The sequence below is a fragment of the Octodon degus genome, unplaced genomic scaffold (assembly GCF_000260255.1).
Source record: "Octodon degus isolate 3935 unplaced genomic scaffold, OctDeg1.0 scaffold00246, whole genome shotgun sequence".
In the NCBI taxonomy this organism is placed as follows: domain Eukaryota; kingdom Metazoa; phylum Chordata; class Mammalia; order Rodentia; family Octodontidae; genus Octodon; species Octodon degus.
Window position 1 is genome coordinate 2,062,994 of NW_004524822.1, and position 22,208 is coordinate 2,085,201.

Genomic DNA, 22,208 nt, shown 5'->3' on the forward strand with positions numbered 1-22,208 from the left:
GGAGTTGAAAAACGAGTTTCTCACAGGAAAATGTGGGAGACTGTTGAAAAGGGACATGAAGAAAGGAGAATTAAGACTTGACTTTCTCAGTTTTGCACTGAACTTTTGCTCCCAGCAGGTGGGCTCTGGCTTCCTCCCACCCCCAGCCTTCCTCCCCTGCCGGTGTGCAGTCTGTTAGGTAAACAGACACTTTACACTGAGAAAGGAACATTTCTCTATTTTGGCTATGAGCTGTTATTTTTAAAGCTCCATCCTCCGAACAGCTTTGCCTATTCTTGTTTATTTTTTCACTAGAAAGAAATGTACTGCTTTTAAAAAATTCAAGTATATGATAAGGAACACCCATTTCAAGTAGGCCTTCCCTGCCTCTGGTCTTTGCTCTGACCACTGCTTCACCACTGTGTGGATGATATGATTTATAAAGCCTTGTCTCTGGTAATGCAGTGTTTTCCTGAGGATCCACAAAGTCAAATGCATGCCACCCTTATTTTCCGTACACGTCAGCTTTCTTGGCCAAGACCTCTTTTGACAGATAGGTGTCTACCTGGCAGTATATCTATAACTAATATTGCATTATTGACCCTACCACTGTGTGCTGTGCTCCATTCTAAGCATTTTGCATGAAAATGCACTAAACCTCATCTGAGCATGCTGTGGCACCCACTTGAGTACTGACCCCGGGTGAACAAGAGGAGACTGGCCTCAGCTGTAGAGGCCCTTTCTGTACCTTTTTTCACAGAGTGCGTGCGTGGTCTTGCGCCTATCTCTTTCTTGTGACTCTTGTTTCTGTTTTTATCTCTTCATTATCAGAGCCCATGGCTTTCTTCCTTGTATCGTGATGTCTTTCTCACCCAAGGACTGTCATATATGTGACAGACAGACTCTCAATACATCTTGTTGAATAAATTGCAGAAGGCAAGAAAGGAAATTTTAAAAAGTATTGTTGAAATTCTTTTGGAGAGGGCTGGTAGGCAATGCGGTTTGACCTAAGGGTTTTGAAAGCTAGTTACCTCACTTGGAAAATGGAAAAAATATCATTCACCTTAGGAGTTAGTTGTAGGAAGTAAATTAATATATTATATATATAAATGTTAAAATATTATATATTAATTATATATATATTAATTATGTACATAATTAATACATTGTAAGTAATTCATATGTTTCAAATCAGTGAAAAAAAAGGTGGTGGGATCCATAAATGCATTAAGAAAACTAACTTTTTACCTGGAAAGAATGTTAAGAATATTAAGAAAGTAAATCCTGACTGAGAAATATATTGAAGTATATATATATATATATATATATATATATACTCTTTAAATCATCAAATTGTGTAATTTGTGTAGTTGTTAAAAATGAGCATATCCCAGAAGGTCAAAGATTTAAACATAAAAGCATAAAACCATACTCACAGGAAACATAAAATAATTTTGCATGTTATTGGAATGGGAAGTAACCTTTTCAAGCAGGGGATATTGTTCTGGATTCATAAATGAAAACATTGATGACCTTGATGCTGTAATAATCAAATGTTTTGTAAAAGAAGATGTGGGAAACAAAATCAGAGAAACATCCTGTAAACCATGAGAACATATATAATGGAGGACTAATTACTATCTTACATAAAAGAATTTAAGAGTCAATGTGGATGTGATCAGTAACTCAACAGAAAAATGTAGGTGAGGTGCGGGTATCTCAGAGAAAGGGCTCACAGACACTATAGATGTAGCTCAGTGGTTCAGTGCGTGCTCAGCATATGTGAGACTCTGGGTTCAATTCCCCAAGAACAACAACAGAAGTTCTACCAACAATATCATCTCTTTGAAAGCAATATTTAAACTATCAAAATTAAAAATATTTATGTCCTCCTTATACAGCAATCCAATTTCTAGGAATTTATTTTGTAGATATCTCTACATGTTCAAAGACATAAGCCTAAGAGTTGTTACTGAATGAAATGCTTCAATAACACAGTTTTCAAAGTTAAACTAGATGTCAACCAACAAAGAGGTAGTGAAAGAAATTATAAGCATGTACCATATAACAACATTTTTTTTTTGGTACCAGGGCTCAAACTCAGGATTTTGCCCTTGCCAGCAGGCTCTTAAGCCACTGAGCTATTTCCCTGGCCCAATATAACAACATTTTTATCAACAGTGGACCATATGTACAGTGCTATCCTGGATCAGTCCAGTGATGGTCTACTGATACAATAATGCCTCATACTGCACTGCTTTGAGACTCATCAGAGTTAGTGCTTGATACATTTTGGTATGAAAATCTTGTCTAGTACTCATCATTCATGTGATTCAGGATGGTGTCAACTGCGTGACCTGCTGTTCTTTATAACCAAAACAACTTGTTTGTCATTTATCTTTTTCAGTATTCATTGTACTGTCTGGAACCAATGAATTACAAACACTGGGGTACCACTGTACCTTACTTTTTCTTGTAAAACAAAAGAACTTTAAAAGAAACTTCAAAACATGTTTTAGAACTTTGTGTATTAGTTGAAGACATACACATTTGAAAGCAAAGCTCTCCCCTAACCTTTTGTAATCCTTATAACTGTATAATATCTGCAGTGCAATCAGAGATTGATAAGCATGTGCTAGAAAAATCATTGCCCGAATCTTAAATCATTTTCCATTACTTGTAGATTGAAGAGATCCATAATTAACACAGTAGATTTGACCACTGAATACTACATCTCTGCTAAGAAAGTGAAATGAGATTGTTCTATTGCTGTAAAGCCTTTTTCTGTCCTCTGCCTTCTCAAATTCAAATGAAAGTTCATGCATTCATGAAGAGAAAGGGCTGAAGATTTTGTTACCAATTTAGAGCTGATAGATTTTTATGACTATGATTCTTATGTCTCACAGAAACTTTTCTAGCCTTTAATACTTTTTAAACTTTGTTTTCCCAGGAATCAAGGTAAATGTGTAGAGGGTTTTGTGGAGATCTTTGACATGTTGCTGGCGACATCAACTCGGTTCCGTATGATGAATCTGCAGGGAGAGGAGTTTGTGTGCCTCAAATCTATCATTTTGCTTAATTCTGGTGAGTTGGTACCATGAAAGAACTTAATGCTGGGTTTCTGGAAATATCTCTTTGCATTTTCTCAGACAGATATAACCTATCTACTACAAAGGCTAAGTATCATAAAGTCAGTAGATTAACTCACATATAAAATAGCTTGCCATCATTGTGCGTTACTTAGAAAGACAGAATCACATTGGGCAAGTGTGGTGAATGAATAATGATATTTGAAAATTGAATGTAAGCATTTTTCATGAAATATTTTCCATCTTTTCATAGGCATGGGATTTAAAAATTTTTTGAATGGTACATGTATGCAGACATGTCTCTGTTGATAGTTATATATTTCAGAACATAGGTAGACCGTGTGACCCTGCTATGAGATTGTGACTGGAGGGGTGAGGAGGTGACTCAGTGGTAGAGCTTGTGTTTACCATGTGCAAGGCTATAGATTCAACCTCCACCTACTTTGAAAAAATAATTAGGACCAAGTTCGAGCCTCGGATAATAGTAACTTGAGACAGACCATATTTCTAGTTAAAGTTTATTGGCTAAAAACATAGTTGGCTTAAAGGTTTGAAAAAAAAAAAAAAAAAAAAAAGCTTGTTCCCAAACAGAGAAGCATGGAATGTAACAAATCAGTGCATCAGAAGGAGTGTTTTGTTTTTTTTTTTTTCCACTTGGCCTTTGGATAGTAATCCTCCAGTCCCCTCCTATTTACTCATTTGAGTGAGTTTAGTTAAGAGCGGCATCTGTTTTGTTTTGCTTCTCTGTTTTTCTCTGTAGTGAGGTTGGCTGTTGTGTAGAGTCACTGCAGGTCACCCAGATGTTAACCACAGCTCAGCCTGAGTCTGCACCCTCACTTCTCCCAGCCTCCTCCACGTGTGGATCCAAGAGCTGGATCTGCAGCCTGAGTGACCTGAAGCTCACCAGTGGGTATCAGCTTCTCAGCAGATGCTTTGAGGAGGGGCCTGTGCCCTGGCCCCATACTGCCTGAAATGTCATTATTCCAAGAAGCCCCAGCTTTCTGAAGCCTTGGCCCTGCTGTAGCTCCTCACTCTTACCTCTAGGCTCCCGTTTCTCAGTTGCAGAACTACAGCTTGTTTGGTCACATCCACAGAGAATCAACACTTCCTTCTCTTTCCAAATATTTTTGTCTGCTCCTGATGAATGCCAGTCTCTTCCCATCTCCCTGAATAATTTTCCACTTCTCTTCCACACCAGGGTTAGTAACCCACATTGCTTGATGGCTATCATCGTAATCATTCTCACTTAGCAGAAAAATGGAAATCAGTACTATTGCACTAGGCAAGGACTGAATTACAGAGTGAAGTTCCATGGAAAATAATGTGATCTGCACGAAAGAAGTGATTACGACTCATTCAAGTTTCAGGTTCCACTCACATGCATTGTGCTTTTCATTTGAGCCATTTGTCCTGTACAGTGAAGGGTCCAGATCCCACAATGGCTCTTTATTGGATGAGAGTTCTGGGAACACTGCCACTCGGTGCATGCTGCCAGGTCTTGATCCTGCTCCTTCTTGGGTGGAGGGCTGGCGCATGCAACAGTGTTCACGTGAGTAATCTCTTAACTTCGGGGAAAGCAGACTGCACTAGGACTTTACCTCCACTTTAACCAAGAAAGACTATCCCAGCCAGGAAGTGAGATTATTTGGAATTTCAGACTCCATACAAGTACACGCATTGATCTTGTTAATGAAAAATATATCCTTCTCAATAATATAAACTTTCTCTGCTATTTTTGTTTTGTTCCTATGACAGTGTTAGTTTATTATTATTTTTGCACAAAAAGTCAGAAATTTGATCCTTAAAACGTTAGTTTCATAGACCCAGGCTTTTAATAACCCAGAGTGAGGGAATCTTTCAGCCTTCATCGGAAAGTCTTATTGGAGACTGTCTCCAGAACCTCAAGGCCGTGTTCACCACTGCAGAATGTGGCCCTACTCTGACTTTGGCACAGTAGCTGAAGCTTCATGCTCTGTCCTTGTCTCATTCTTTTTTTTCTCGGGCTCCCCTGTACACTTGCTTGTTTGTGACAAGTTGGAACACTATTTTGGAAAGATTAGGCACTGTATCCTGACATAGCTTGCAGTTACCTTTTTCATGATTTAACAGGGAAGCCTCTTGTCTTTTCCATCAAGGTGCGGCTCTGGAGAGTGACAAGCCCTGATCAGAAGCCCTTTCTCAACCCTGGCAAAGGGAACACCACTCTTCTCACTGCAGCAGTGAGCTGTGCACTGGAAGCAAGAGCCTCTCTGTACACATCTCTGGTGTGTCTGATTGTCCCTGTCACAGCAGAATCAAGGTGGATGAGACTCTAAAACACAAAGAGACTGTATTGGTAGCCTGTTTCCAAAAATAAAAACAAATGTCACAGGATGGTTACCAGAACCAATAACATTTTCCCAAGTAGAGGCATAGATTTTTCTGAAAATCTAAACGAATCTATGATTTCTGTCTAGGGCAACTCTTCACTTCTTAGAAAAATTGAAAAGTGCTGTTGCCTCTAGCAATTGCTAACAGAAGCTACACTGAATGACTCCGAAAACCTGAGTTAGAAGATGCCTTCTCGAGTCTTGGCAGCAAAACCTCAGAGGACAAAGAAACTTCAAGTTTTGTGCTGAGTGCCCTATCACCAATGTGGACTGTGTCCATATTGGCTCTGACTTTGGGGCAGAGGGTGTAGCAAAGACCTGCTAGTAATGTTATTCTAAAAGTCCTGAGAGGGCTCCCTGGGGGCCCAGATTTCCATGGGAGGTCCTCTTCCCCATTACGGGCATGATTTCTCCCTCATTTTGAATAACATTACATTACTTCCAAAAGCCCAGACTCATCATAGGATCACACTACTTATTTTTTTTTGCAGGAAAGCACAGACACATTCCTAGTTAATCCCCAGCTGAATTCTCAAGGTCAATGACAGCATCAAGACATTCTGAGAACTAGCTGGACAGGGTTCAAGAGGAGGGGAACAAAGTCAGCGCAGATGAACTCAGGGAAAATGCTGGGGAAAAACAACAGGAAGAAAAAGGAGGGGGAATTTCAAAAGGAGCCCGGGAAGGAGGCTGTGTACGTGTCTGTGGTCATTCTTCCACTTGGTGTGACTTCCATTCTGCCTGTAATCATTCAGCTCTTCCCAGTTGGCCCTGGCAAGCTCAGATCTCACCTTGCTCAGTAAGTCTTGCTACTACCCAAGTCCACCATGTGTTTTCTTCCCTAACCTGTGTCAATCCTTAGGACCCAATCTAGCATTGCAGTAGTTTGCTCATTTCATTCATTTATCTAATAGTTTAATATTTAGTGAGTTCCTTATTAGGAATTTTGTGCCAAATAGTCCAAAACGAATGTCAGTTTAATGGGTTTTTTAGTTTTTCCAGCTTTTTTTCTTTAACCTGATTGTTTTCTCGTTCTTTTTATAAATATTTCCTAATTTCTCTTGAAAAAAAAAAAAAAAAAGAAACATCTTAGTGTTTAGGCTGTGGGCTTTAAATAAATGTTGCACCATTCAGTAATTTAGTGAATGGTTATTGGTTCAATATGGACAGCATGACTTGAAAAATCCTCATTTTCCCCAAGCTGTGCTTCCCATCCCGAAATCTATGATCCTTTTTAGTGAACTGTAGCTCTAGATAATATTAAACTAGTCAATGGAAAAATGCATGCTCATCCTCCTGGATTATGATGAGCAAAGCGGAATGATGTAGAGAGTGTCTGATGGATCATAATGGTCTTTAGTCAATGAAAGGTGTCATCACCACGGATGAAAATCTGGCTTACACTGAGTGGACTCATAGTTTTTTCAATGCAGTTCTTTAGTTTAAAGACCACCAGCTAGGTTTGTAGAAGTACAGGGATTAAAGGGGAGTAAGAGGCTATGACCATTACTTCCAAGGCAGTTAACTGTGGTGTTTAATTACATTTAGCAGAAGAATAGAGTCAGGTTAAACTCCTGGGTAGCAACTAATTGTGTGATCTGGACCGTAGTATTGTAAGACCTTGATGAGGACTGCGATAAAGCAATGCAGAATACACATGCCTTCATCTGCTGTTTGATCCCCTCTCTTCTTACCTTCAGAACCCTCCAGAATCCACTCCTAATCAGGATGCTACCCTTCTTGTGATGTGTTTCAAGACTTAGAAAAATTTGTGTACCAAGGCTTATATGTACAAATCTATAATTTCTAGTGAATGCTTGACATTGCCTTCAGTTCAATTTAATAATTGTTTCCACCATCCTCTAAACAACTGTTTGACCCAAAGCATTTAATTCTGAAGTAGTATTGTAAGACCTTGATGAGGACTGTAGCTCTAGATAATATTAAACTAGTCAATGGAAAAATTCATGCTTCACTTTCTTTTAACTACTTATCCAACTAACTCCCTGAGGAAGGGGACAGATTCCTGATTCCAGGCTGTCTCACTGTAGGGTATTTAACTTCTGACCCACCAACCTATTCCAGCTTCCTTGAAATCCCTGAACCACCATTAGCAGAGCACAAGACTCCTGAGAAGTCCTGCACTGCTGACATTTGGTAGCTTTGATTATCTGTTCATCCAAAATTGAGCTTCAGACAAAATCTCTCTTTCAGCTGATGGAATAATAAAGAGGAAGCAGAGCTAAAATCCACATATACTTATAAACCCAAGGGCAAAGTAAGGAGAAGGAGGTTCATAGATTGTGATCCAATTTTAAAATTGTGTACCGTGGTGCTTATTTGGTGAAGCAAGGAGATATTGGATATTTTACACATAAGCATCAAATAGTGCCAGCTATTGTCTGTCCTCTCTCTAGCTCTGCTCTGTTAGTGTGCTATATCTTGTCATCATGGTTCCAGAATGAAAAACACATGATGCTAAAGCTAATGACATCCTGTTCGCTGTTTCTGTGTTTAACAGAGGCTACGTGTTGGTCAACGAAGCAGTTATTTCATAATTATAGAAATCTCTCACCGCAAAGAATGTGTCTTCTCTCCTTAGCTGGGCTATTTGTATTATTAGACAATTAGGCAAAGCATTCATATTCATAAGTTTAAAAATAAGAAAATTGATTCAGAGCCCCTATATTTAGATGAAAGAACATGTTTAGAACACAATGAGGGTCATTATTTTCAGTAGTCGAAGGTTCTGATAGGCACAGGCCTTGGAATTGCAAATGGGCACCTTGTTGGGAATTCCCATTGTTGCTACTTCAGAAAGATTTGATTATATCATCTCGTGAGTTCTTTGTGATGCCAAGCTTCCTCTCTGGGAAGCCTGATTATTGTTATTATCTTGAGATAAATGGCACTTCAGATCGATTAAGTAATTCCCTAGCTGGCTGGATTCTTGCGTCAGTGATTCCACTTTGGAGCTTCTTCATGCTACCAGCTTCTGCTGGGGCCTTGCAGGTGCTTCCTGGCTTCTGTGAGGTTCTGGGACACTGGGTGTGGTGCAGACTCTACCATCAGAGAGAGGCGGCTCTGCCACAGAGCCAATGGTGAGAGCGGCCTAGCAACAAGCTGCTTGCTTGAGCCAAGTGTATGAAAGAGGAACTGGTGATGCCCTGCTCACAGAAGCGCTGTCTCCATGGAAAGGATGTGCACACTGTTAGCCCAGCGTCATTCAGTGCTCTGGCATGTGGTAGATACCTCTGAATGCTCAGCGGCTTAATCCACAGTCTCCACATGCAAGTATTCTAGCCTTCCTGTTATGAAAGAAATTAATCTGGTTTTCTTCGTAGATGATAAATGAATTCTTGCCAGGTAATTCTGAGGCTGGATTGTGCCTTTCTGTGACCATTTTCCCCAAGTCGGTGAATTGCCATTTGGGGTTAAAAGCTCACATCCTCCCAGTAAAAATATCCTTGTGACTAGAATCCTTATAGACCTGCAGTTGGGTGGCTTGGTGCTCTATCAGGTTCCAGAAGTCTCGTGGAGACTTTGAGATCTGGAGAGAGCAGGCAAATATCTATAGCCTGGGGAAGTCAGGGCGAGTGGCACAGAGCAATATGGCACAGGTTCATCCCCTCTGAAACTCATGTTGAAATTTCATCTCCATTGTGAGATACTGAGAAGCTCAAAATTTGATCCAACTGTTATATGGTGAGGTGAGGCTATTGGTAGATGACAAACTTAGATAAGGTCATCATGGCAGTGCTGCTGTGATTGAAAGATGGCAGCTGTACCAGAAAAGGGAGAGATCAGAGTACTCACACACTGGTGCATGCACTGCCTGTCTCTTGCCTTGTGATGTCATGCTGTCTTGGCACCCTACCAGCAAGAAGGCCATCAAGAGCTACAACCCTTGGACCAGAGATGAACTAAAATAATACTTCAGTGGTATTTATATTAACAACAGAAAATGGGCTAAGACAGAAAATTGGTACCAAGAAGTAATTCTGTTCATACCCTAAGACTTTGTGGAAAGTGAAACTTAAAAGAGGTGCACTAGTGGGTTTGGTGGAGGAGATTTCTAAATAGTGAATGTTGAGGCTGCAGCATGGATATTATTTGTCATTTTTAGTCAGATTTATCATGAGATTCAGGAGCAACAGGAAACAAAGCAGAAAGATTTGGAGAATTCATAGGCTGTCCAGGCAAAGGGTAAAAATGTATAGTCAGGAAAAGAAAACTAAGGTCATCTAAGCTGCCACTTGGTGAAGTGATTAGTGGGGCTAAGAGGGGGCCATGAGCCACAAGACAAGGAGAGAGAAGTCCTGAGCGGATCTCAGAAATCTGGAAAACCATCTTTCTCGTTGCTGGCCAAGAGCCCAGAATGGCAAATTTTTTGAGACAGAAATTGAGGCAATGGGCATGGCTTTGCTGCCTGAGAGGGCTTGCCTCCTTCTCCTGGTTAGCACTGTGCTCTGTGTTTAGTGAAACTGTGGCTCCAACAGGCTTGGACGCTGCTTGTGCCAGTGATAGACCTTGGTGAGGTCCATGTTGTGCTCAAGTTGGAGGTGTACAGAATGCAAGAGCTCCTAGGTCAAAGTGACATCTACTGAGATCTCAAAAGAGAAACCAGACAGAAATTTGCCACGGGGTGCCAGCCTCTGCAGAGAACTCCAGTATGGGGATGACCGGTGTAGTCCTAAGAGTGAAGCCTTAGTAGGAAACCCCAGAAGACAGAGCTATGGCCAACACACAAAGCCTGATGGGGAAAGCTAAAGCAGTGTTCAGAGCCAGCCTGATGTGGTCTGTGACCCAAAGCCATATGGGCAGGGATGTCCTGGGCCTTGAGGGCACCAAGCTACACCCAGAACTGCCACAGCCACAGCTGTGGGATGTCCTCCTGGGAGCTACAAGTGCCTGTCCTGCTGGGGTTTTGTCTTGATTTTGGTTGGTAACTCATTTCTGCTTCCTTTTCTTTGTAGAAGAATAATCTATACCCTGTACCTATCCCACTACGATGCACTAAAAGCTTGTTTTTGCTTGACAGGCTTTGAGTTGAAAGTAGTTTGCCTTAAGTCTCAGGTGAAGACTCTCCATTTTGGAATTGATCCTGGGATAAGTTAAGAGTTGGGATCATTTTGATAAATGATGGCATGTTTTATATGAGAAGAACATAAGCTCCAGGGGAAGAGAAATTGAATGCGATGGCTTGAACATGGTTAATGACCTCCAAAATCATACTTGAGCTTAGTCCAGTAAGTGAAGTACTTGTAAAATATTAAAAGTGGGGACTAATTCCAGCTATTGCTGTGTGATGGCATTGGGCTATTAGGAGGTGACTATGATTAGGTGAGGCCATCAGGGTAGAACCCTCATGATTGAATGGCTTTATCAGGAGAGAGAGACCAGAGGAGGTACCTGTGCAGCACACACATGTCCTGTCTCTTGACACTGGCTGCTTGGTTCCCTCCGAACAAGAAGGCCATCACCAGATGTGGCCCACTGCCCTTGGATCAGAACTGTGAGTAGGAATAAACCTATTTTCTTTGAAGCGTAGGCAGTGGAATTGTATTATTAGCAGAAGAAAATGGACAGAGATAGATAGAGATGGGAATTTATCATGAATTCATGGGAGAGCAACAATGGTAGCAGGTGTGGGAGATTGGAAATCCTTGTGGTGTTCTGGATATTAGGATCAATTGTTCACTCGTGTTCAAATCTTGGCAGGTGGAGAAGCTGTTTATCATTTTATGTCCTCACAGGCATCTCACCTCTCAGGTCTTTGGTTTCACAGCCATTTTACCCTGCCCAGTCTAGGTTCCAAAAATTATATAATTGATGTCCTTCAGTTTGAATAAATATGGATGCATTTAAAAAAATAAAAAGGCCCACAGAATCTCCAGTGCTGATTTAAAATTTCTTAGTGTTTATTGTGGTAATAAACACTAAGAAATAGATAATACAGGACCATACTCTAAAACTGCTTTGGCACTTGAACCAAAGAAAATAAAAATAAATCAGAAACGAAATTTCACCAATGGCCTGAGTCTACAAGGAAAGTGAAATATTGTTTTTAAAAATTATTTTTTCCTCAAGATACTTGTACTTGTTTAGTGAGTATTCAGGGCATACATAGTAGGATGTGTGTACTTCTTGATCAGTGGTGGTGGAAGACCTAGCTGCTAAACAAAGTCTGAGTCTGAGCTTTGCCACATAGCATCTGAATGGGAGACCTACTTTTGTCCGTGGCCTTTCCACTTGTGGCCCTTCCACTTGTGGCCCATTGCTCCTCTTCCTGTTCTCTGGGGTAGAAAGAAAGATAGAAAAGCAGACTCCATGTCCTCAGTTCCTTCTTCATCTGAGTCCCCTCCCGCCACAGAGACAGGGAGCTCTCTGTCAGCTTCTGCTGCTCTTATTCTGGGAAGGCACATGGCTGTTACATACACTGAGATTCAGTGAGGTTGCTTTGGTTCTATTTTATCTGATTTCTTACTTTGTACCTCATTTTTAGGTTATATTTTTTTCTTCTGGATTTAAGAAACACAGCAATCTCCTATTGAACAGAGAGCCATGTCTTGTAAGGTATTCTTGTTAGGTCCACCACCACTTACTGAGGATTTGTTCATTTCTAGGCATCGTGCTAAGTGCTGAAGTACAGAGTTGCTTTTAGCCGCAGCACCTGCCCTGTGAGGACCAGAGCCCTGTCCTGTGGTTGGTGTGAAGTCAGGCGGAGGGCTGGCTTCCGGGACTCCAGAGGAGCTCTGGTGTACTGTGGTCACACCAACAGCAGGACAAGGGGAGTGACTGGGAAGGTGGCTCCTGCCTCGAGGACGTCACGGCCTGATGCTCATGGCAGATGCAACCATTATTCTTTCTAAATGTAAAATTGAGATTATAAAAATAGTAAGTTCAATGTAGATAATTTAAGAACACAAAATGTGTTCCTAAGGAAATATAAAACCACAGAAGTTAGCCGAGCGTAATGACATTTTGATGTATAGTGATGCAAAAAATAGTGTCAGTGTTAAGAGCACAGGATTTTGGCTCTCGAAACAGATCTTTGTGCTGCTCCTTAGTTGTACACCTTCAGACAAACTGCTCAAACTTTTTGCACTTCTGTTTCCTTGTCCAGGAAATGGCAGTCACAATAGTCCCATTTTCTAAGGTTACTACCTAATGCAAAGCACGTCATAGAATGATGCTTGCTTGAACAATTTGTGTTAAGTACTGTTTTCTTTTCCGGCCATGTTGTGTACATGCGTTCATAAGTAGTACTGTGTCACTTGGCAACTGGGACATGCACTGAGAAATGCTTTATTTTTTTCCCATAGTTTTATTGAGAAATAAATAGCAATGAGACAGTTTCAAGTCAAATTGGCAGGACAGTTCCAATATGAGGTAACTTAGTCTATGTACCAGCATCAGAACACACCGCCAAAGACGTACATGGCCTAGATTGTGGATACGTGACTTTTTATTCTGCTTGGGAAATGCTGAATAAAGAGGAATTACATTATTTTGGGATGTATATAAAGCATAACTAATGTATATAAGTTTAAAACAGACACAGACAGAGAGACAGATAGACAGACAGACAGACAGACAGACAGACACACACACACACACGCACACACGGTGGTTCTCAGTTCACACTTTTGTCTGCAAACAATTTGGCAAAATTTTGCTTCACTGGGTGACCACGGCCATCTTTCCTACACAGACACAAACGCAGTCATCTTTTCCAAACTCATAGAACACGTCGAGCCCATGGACTGAGGCACCACTGCCTGTATCAGTCCCACAAGTGCATGTAATGCCTGATGCCCGAGGGCCTTGGTGCCGCTGTGTCAGGTGCGGGGGAGGGGTCGGGGGACTAGCACTGCACTGTCTGCTGCCCTGCCGCCCTGTGCACCCTCCTGCTGGTTCGCTGTGCAGTTTGCCCCCGAGCTGCAGCAGCTGAGCCAAGAGAACCGTCATCAGAAGTTGCGCAATCACATTACAAGTCTAGGGTCTGTGTCCCTAGCTGCCCAGGGCTACATGCAACTGCGGGCTGTGGGCTGCACGCTCTAGCAGTCCGTCACTCATGTGGCCTCTGGAAATCATGAGGACGCTTCGTAAACACAAGATGCTTACCAGGATAACAGAGCACACCGTTTTACAGTAAACTATCTAACAATTAGAAGGAGGGGGCTGAAGATATAGCTCTGTGGCATAAGCTCCTGCCTGGCAAGCACAAGGTCCTGAGTTCAATTCCCAGTACCACAAAAGAAAAACAAAATTAGGAGTACACTCTCAAGTAGTAATTAAAAATATAGCAGGCACAGTGGTGCACACCTATACTCCCAACACTCAGGAGGCTGAGGCAGGAGGATCACCAAGAGTTCAAGGCCAGTCTGAATTACATAGAAAGACCCTGACTTAAAACACAAATAAGAGATAGTATAGTACAGTGAATACAGAAAGCAGTAGCATAGTTTTTTTTATCATGAACAAATAGTAATCGCTGTACTAATTGTAGGTGCTGTGTTTTCATATGTCTGGCAGTACTGTAGGAGTGAGCATTGCTCCAAGCACACGAGTAATGCTTTGCATGATGACATTATGCTGGCTCCATGGAATAGGCCCTTTTCGGTTCCATAGTCATCTTATGGGACCATTGTCCTGTACATGGTCCATAGCTGAATAAAACATCATTATGTGGCACATGTGTATAATTGAGATTAGACACAGATACTTTCTTTCAAAATAAGATTTTAAATCTCTGTCGTGAGATTGTAAGTTGAATTATGGAACATACGTGATGCTATTTCCATCTCGATTTTATAAGTAATGCTTCAGGGCTGGTGAGATGGCTCAGTGGTCTAAAGCACCTACTTAGAACAAGCTTAGCAAAGCACAGGGACCGCCGTTCAATCCCCCAGCACCACATGCCAGCCAGCCCCGCCCCCTGGTGGGCTGAGCTGGCAAAAAAAAAAAAAAAAAAAAAGTAATGCTCCACTTCCGTATATCTTTGCCCAGTTTTAATCATCAGTATGGATGCATTGCTAGAAGTGGGTTTTCTGGGTAAAAAGATCATAAACATTTTTCAGGCTCCTGATAATAACGCCCACTGCTCTAGCAGACTTCATCAGTGTGCATTTCTACTAAATGGGTGAGAAAGTGCTTATATAAGGGCAAGCTTAGCATGCCCTGTGGCCCCCATGGGACAGGTGAGTGTGGATTCTGGAGAGTCCTGCAGGCAGATAGCTCTCTCCTCATCAGCTCTGCCTGTCCTCTGCGTGCCCTGGGTCAGTCAGTCCACAGATACAGCACAAACATCTCCCAGAAGCCAGTTTTCATTTACTGGGGGACTTTCCTTTTGGGTGATCTCTGTAGGTGTCTGTTGATTGTAAGTTTTGTGACTTGAACAGGCGCTGTCCTGTTGAGCTGATTTTGTTGCTGGTAGTCAGAGTACTCAAAGGGCTAGATTTTCCTTTTGTCCCTGGTCCTGTGCTGCTCATTTTAAAAGAGACATTTACAAAAGGCTTATAATCCCAGGTGCTTAGGAGGCAGAGGCAGGAAGGTTACAAGTTTGAAGCCAAGTTTGAAATTTAGTTAGACTCTGTTTCAAAATTAAAAAAAAAAATGAATAGAATGCGCTGGAGATAGAGTGGCAAAGTGTCTCTGGGTTCAATCCACAATATAGGAAAGAAAAGAGAAGGAAGTCATTGAAGAGCTGAAAGTATGTTTTTTTCTCAGAGAAGAGCAACTTGGCTCCCCAAGTGACTTCCTTTGCTGCAGGCTGTGGGGCTTCCTGTGACTGACATGCTCTTCCCAAGTCAGTAACATGCTTGGGAGAAGCAGGGTAACATGTCACTCATCACTCCAGTGGTGCTCCTCTGTGGCAGCTCTTCAAACTCCACCCAGGGGAATCCCACCAGGACCTCAGGAACCCAGTGAAGTTTACTCCCAAAGTTTCCTTCAACAGAGAACAGGATAAATCCTGAGGGCATTTCACTGACCTTCTCAGACCAAAAAGCTACAACTCTTGTTGCACAGGTCCTGCTTTACCTTGGTCTTAACCATCCAGTAGAAAAGTATGAAGACGAAATATAGGAAGTAAAGCCATGTTGTTATGGTGAGCTGTGGGGGACTCAGGTCAATAATTTCTGACATTGCCAGTTAAACAGAAGACCCAATGCTACTATGGGCTACTGGACTCTTTTAGAATATTTTGCTGAGTTTGCACACCTATAATATTCAACAACGGAACTTAAAAAAATTGGGATATAACTATGAATGTCCATTTTGTATCTGTGTATTCAAAGTGGTTGGGATAGATATATAGTTGCATTCTCTTAATGAATAGAATGATTTGTTCTAATGGTGTTTGTAAGTAGGATCACAAGTCTGCATCTTGTACAGCAATTAACCACTAAGAAGAATATATGCAGTGTATTATTTGTTGAAACTGTACTTTCGATTTGATTTGAAACTGTCTCATTGCTATATGTTTATCAATAAAACTTTGAAAAAACAAAAACAAAACAAAACAAAAAAAAAACAGAGAACAGACACTGGGCTCCTTGGTGCAGCTAGGTCCAGGAGTCTGCTCCAAGGACGACTCAGAACAAGCATGTGATCTGGGGGTGGGGAACTAGCAGGGAAGTTCATTCTTTAAAATTGCCTTCCCCAGTAGAGGGCTGGGGAAATAGTTTAGTGGTATGAGTGCCTACCTGGCAAGTACAAAGTCCTGAGTTTGATCCCCAGTACAAAAATAAAAAATAACGACAGTAGTGATAAATGCAACTTAGAATGCGTCATTCATTTTCATTTCGATAGGTGAAGCATCAGTCCTTTTGGTTGGAATTGAGGGAGTGAATCACTGAGCTAGAGAGTGGAGCCTTCATTCTCAGTGAAAGCCAAGAACTCAGGCCTTCCTGGCAACATCTTGGTGCTGGGGTCTTTAGCATTCCAACTTGCAAGTCCTCTGGGGACCCTGGGTGGTCAGCTGGGAAAGCCTATCTTCTTTTGCACCTAGCAATGTAGTTCAGATTATTGATGTTGACAACTAAAACAATCATTTCAAATATCTTTAGTAATAAATTTGTTAGTTCCATTACCTGTTGAAACAAGCCTTGGAGGGCTTCAGAAATATGATCAGTTTAGAGATGATAGAAATATTGTGAAAGGCTGAACAAGTAATGTGCCTATGTCAAACTTCTTATGCTTTTTTAAAATTAATTTTATTGAGAAATAAATAGCAATGAGACAGTTTCAAAACCAATTAATAGGACAGTTTTAGTCATTAATACACTGCATATTGTCTTTGTAGTGGTTATTCATAGTACAAGATGCAGACATGATATCCTATCTAAACACTATTAGTACAAATCTTTCTTCTCATTGCATTAAGAGAAAGCAGCTGTATATCTATCCTAACTATTTTGTATATACAAATACAAAATGGTCCTTCATTTGTATCCCCTTTTCTTGTTTAGTTTTGTCAGAGATGGGTATTCCATTGCCATTTTAATATTGTAAGTATGTGAATTCAGCAAAATAATCCAGTATGCTCCAGTAGTCCATAACAGTAGTGGGTTATCTGAAGGTCTTATTCATTAGAGTACCCATTCAGCAGCAATGTTCTCCCCAACAATCCAGCTATTGATGCAATTTGTGGAAAAAATAGAAATTAAAGGGACCTTGATTTTGTGTTTTTAATAGCATTTTTTCCACCAAATTATGAAAATAAGACATGCCTAAGGCAGAGAACTTGGAAACTACGAGAAAGCCACCAGGAAAAATAATCTCCCAGGTAATCATAATTTCATCCCATAAAAGTACTCATTGTCAACATTTTGGCAAAAGTATTTAATTAAAGAGATTTTTAGAAAAGATGTCTGTTTACCACCCCTCCTTTTCTCCTCACCATCAGTGTTTTGAAAAACTGAACTCCTCCTGATTCACTCCAGGAAAATATCTCTGAAGGACAGTCCACTGACAGTGATTTCTCTTTCACACAAACCTTGAAGTTAGGAAATTTTTGTGCTGCTTTTGAGCACTAGGCCAAGAGTAAGAGATGTTTGGTTTCTAGTTTAAGTTCTGCTGTTTATTTAGTAATGGGGTGACCCCAGTCGAGCCCAAACTCTCTGCCCTGCCTGAAAGCTTTCCTCAAGCTCTTGAATTTGACAACCCCAGGGACTTCTCCTTTTTGAGCTTCTGTTTCTCAAAAATTACAATAGTTGGACTCAGTGGTTTAGAATTTTCTTCACATTTAAAAAAAATTACTTTTATACTTTAACAGACTTTCCATTTTAGAAGAGAGCTAAGTTCACAGCAAAATGGAGTAGCAAGTGCCATAGAACCCCACGTGCATGACCTCCATGACTGTGGATATCCCCGCTAGGGGATGCGGATTGTTACAGTTCACAAGCCCATGCTGAATCATCATTATCACTGATCCCTAGTTTACATTAGGCTTCTCCCTGGAGGTTGTACATTCTATAGTTTTTGATGATTTTATCCACTATTGTATTATCACACAGTATAGTTTCACTGCCCTAAAATCATAGGAGTTCCACTTATTCATTCTTCCCTGCACCCAACTCCTGGTCTTTTCACTGTCTCCATATTTGCCTTTTCCCAGAATATCAGAGAGCTGGAAGCATAAGGCTTTGTTGAGATGGGCTTCTTGCACTTAGTGATGTGCAGCTGAGTCTCTTCTGTCTTTGCATGCTTAGTAGCTCCTTTGCGCATAGCACCGAGTGACATCCCATTACTTGATTTCCAGCGCAGCTTACGCATTCACATACTAAAAGACCTCTTGGCTACATCCAGGTTTTGTCAATTGGGAATAAAGCTACTAGAAATAGTCACATAAAGGTTTTCATGGAGGAATAATTTTAAGTTTCATTGGGTAAATACTAAGTTCCATGGCTGGTTGTATTATAAGGGTATATTCAGTTTATAAGAAGCTGGCAAAATATAGTCCAAAGTGATGGTGCCATTTACATTTCTACCAGCAATATGTGAGAAATCCTGTCCTTCTCTATTCTTGTCTGAATTTGGAGTGGTCAGTGTTCTTGGTTTAGGGTATTCTAAGAGATGCGTAGTGGTATTTCAATATTGTTTTCATTTGAAATTTCCTAATTATATGTCACACTAAGCATCTTTATGTATACACAGTTGCCAAGTTGTATACTGTATTTTACTTGGTGAGGTATCTATTAAAGCCTCTGATTCATTATTCAATTGATTTTATTTATTTTTCCTAATTGTTGAATTTGAATAGTCCTTTGTATGTTTTGGATAATAGTCTTTTATTGGATATGTCTTCTGCAAACATTTTTTTGCTTTCTCTGGCTCCTCCTTTCCTTCTCTAGGGATTAGTGGATTTTACACTTTTTTGATGAAACTAAGTGCTACAAAAAGAGTCTTAGGGTTGCCAGAGGATAGAAACACAGGGTAGTAAGATGAATCAGAGTAAGCAGGCCCAGGCTTCCCATTGTTTCTCCTGACTTAATCACAGAAGTCTGACTACAATTTATAGAGGAGGGCTTCATATAAGGTTCACATTTTTTGTCTTATTTGTCTTTTTTTTTTTTTTTTTTTTTTTTTTTTTTTTTAGGGAAGAGTCTACAGGGTGTTCAGGATCTCACTACTAGATCCTACTCATAGTAACCTGCCTGTTTACAGCCTCCCAAGAGCTGGGATTAAAGGCATGCGCTACCATACCCAGTCTAAGGTTCACATTTTTTTAAAGAAAGAGTTCTTATCTTTGAAATTGTTTAAAAACCAGTATACTAACCAGTCTTAAGGCATCTTTAGGATTCATAGTTCTGGAATCCTATGTTTTCATTTTTTGCAATACAGTATGTATATTTTTTCCATACAGAAAAGATAAGATGAATGTTACATTCATGTAATAGCCTTCAGTTCAGTTTTTATTCACTCCGTTACTCACTTAAGATGATGAAAATAATGTCACGAACATGCATCACCTACATGCCTACTTATTGCTTGAAAACAGGAATTTTGGCATCATTCTTCTTTTCTAAAACAGTCACAGTGAATAAAGAAAAAGAGAAAATGTATCTGAAGGTTTGTGACTCAGGAATTAAACGTGCAGATGAGAACCAAGCATGTGACCTCCCTTGTTAGGTCCTGGGGCCAGATCTCATGGAGCTGTTCTGATCAGGACAGTGTGGACATGATGTGCACAGAGGCTAAATTCTTAGACCATTTGCCACTTCTTCTGGATTTAAGGCGAAGTCATATGAACGTTGAGTGATGTTTTAAAACCCCTTCTAGGGGCCAGCGAGATAGCTCAGCAGACTAAAGCACCTATTTGGACATGTTAAGGTAGGTGCAGGGACCACTGTTCAATCCCTGGCACCACATGCCATGCCAGCCCCGCCCCCAGGGCAGACTAAGTCAGCCACAGAGTTTGGGCATGGTGGTGCACACCTTCAATCCAAGCACTGGGGAGGCTGAAAACAGGGGGATCACTGTGACTCTGAGCTGCATAGTAAGACCCTGTAACAACCAAATACATTTAAAATACAAATAAATAAAAATAAATAAAACTACTTCTTTCATAATTAACATTGTTGTTTGATCTAGCAGGGATAAAGGGGCAATTTAGCCATTACTTTTGTCATGTTACCTAGTCCATAGGGATTTGAAATGGCTTTACCAAATTTCATACGATGTAAAGGGGTAAATTAATAGTTGAACAAATTTGTATAAAGGGAGAATAATATGAATAAAATAAATCCAGGAGTCAGATTGGCACCCAGGAGTGCCTCTGTACACTTCCTAGGATGGGCCTCAAATTTGGCTCTAAATTTCATTTGCCTGGCCAAACCAAAGAGAACACATTCCGTTGTAAGGTTCAGAGACTTTAATAAAATTAAAATTAAAAAGACCAGTTGTTCAACATAAAAATTCTCCTTCAGGAAAATTACTAAAAAGTTGACTTCTAACAAGCAGGACTTAATAAGAATCGTATAGCTGAGGATTCAATCACTTGTTCCCTGGTGTTAAACTACAGTACAGATATTTTGGGCTGCTGTTTAGGACTTGCTTTTGCATTCTGATGATTAGTTAGACAGTAGTTAAGACCCAGACTTGCCTATGAAAACTGCTAAGCACACATGTTTCTGATAGGATGAGCTTAAGCCAGTATGATGAGCCTAAGCCAAAACATTTGGAGACAGTAGAACTTATAACCTGGAGCAGGAACTATCCAAATGCCAGCACCTCTCATGGTATGCCAGAGTAGGAGTCATGTCCAATCTGGTTATTTCTGGTCACTTTCTTCTCCAAGGCTCTGATATGGATGACCCAGATGGCCTAGTCACTGCTCTGAGCAATAAATCATGCCAGAACTTCACCACTAAAAGCGAAGTTTGGTCCTGAACTTAGTGCACAGAGAGAATGTCTCTTTTGTACAATGTCAAGGACCTCAAATCAAAGGACTGACAAACTAAGGGTCATTTGATAGTTGTGCACTGAATCTGCCTTGAGGGGTCTTTATTCATATGCTCCCAATTGATGCCACTTATTGGCTGGGACATCAAGGGAAGCTGTCATCTGGGAGTCCCATGTCTATAACATGGCACACTGGAGCTCTTGCAAGGCAGTGAGGCCTCCTGAAGCACGAGCCCTTGCTGAGAAGCTGCCTTTCATGACATACGATTTGAAGTCCCACAGGCTCACTGCTAGCCCATTCTGTTGACTATGAGTGAATCAGGAATCATAGGAAGAGTATGAAGATTCCCTTGTAGACAAGCATGCAGTAGGGGATACTGGTGTAGTCATCTTTGGAAAAGAAAATGTCTTACTGTGTCAGAGCTGCTTCCTGCTGTGTTATTTTTCCATGAACCTTGAAATAATAGCAAGAAAAGTTAGGTTCAGGGAAACAAATTCATCCAAGTATTTTCATTTTCAACTTCCAAAAGGAAAAGGAAATGGTTAGGGCATCCTGAGCCCAGGCCAGCTTTCTGGGGCTCAGAGTCCCACATGGAACGGTGTGCAAGCTGCTCTATGATAGGAGCACAGCCCATTTTCACCAAGCGTGTCTTGGGGGCCTCTGCTTTCTCATCTGGAAGGATAGAAATGGAAGAAAGAATAGGAAATTCAAAAACATGAATGCTCCTTGACATATTACACATACAACTAATAAAACTAATAACGATAACTAATAAAACGAATAACTAATAAAATTACAGATATAACTAATAAAAATAAACCTCTTAAGCAAAATGGGTATCTATATCAACTTTTTCCTAAATGGTGCTAGGTTATGTGTTATACAATACGTCATATATAACAGGGGAACACATAGCTGCCACTTAAATTTAAAAGAAATGTTCACATTGAAGATTCTTTTCAAGTCAACTGGTTCCATCATTTTACCATCTGAAGACTTTGTTAAGAGATTTCTCTTCTGAGTCAGCTCGAATGTGTTGCTGTACCATGTTTTTACCTTCTAGAACATCTAGTACATTTCACTAAAAAATTATATAAAATTAACAAATGTCACTGAATCAGACATGTGTGGTTTTATAATCATGAGTGCCAAGAGGCCACTTATAGGGATACAGTCATCCTAAGTGAAAAAGGACACTGTGTCCATACATCATAATTTCTCTGTCCTTAAGAGACCAGTGTGTCTCAGAGAAGACTCTGACAAGTGTGTGATCTTATGCACACTAGAGTCATAGTACACATTTGTGCAAACATGAGTAGGTTCATGAGTAGGGTCATGAGTAGGTTCTTCACCTTCCAGGTA

The 22,208-nt window shown here is 40.6% G+C and overlaps 1 protein-coding gene across 7 annotated transcripts in view; it reads left to right on the forward strand.

Annotated features, from left to right (window-relative positions):
• Nucleotides 1–22,208, forward strand: part of Esr1 (estrogen receptor 1) — a 435,477-nt gene that overhangs the window by 398,230 nt on the left and 15,039 nt on the right. For 5 of the 7 annotated variants that reach the window (XM_023706239.1, XM_023706238.1, XM_004645985.3 and 2 more), the window contains exon 7: nucleotides 2,930–3,063. In XM_023706239.1, the coding sequence (XP_023562007.1) occupies nucleotides 2,930–3,063 (134 nt within the window). Of the gene's footprint in view, nucleotides 1–2,929; nucleotides 3,064–4,407; nucleotides 4,410–22,208 lie in introns of all 7 variants that reach the window. The other 2 variants (XM_023706243.1, XM_023706242.1) reach the window with 2 other exon arrangements.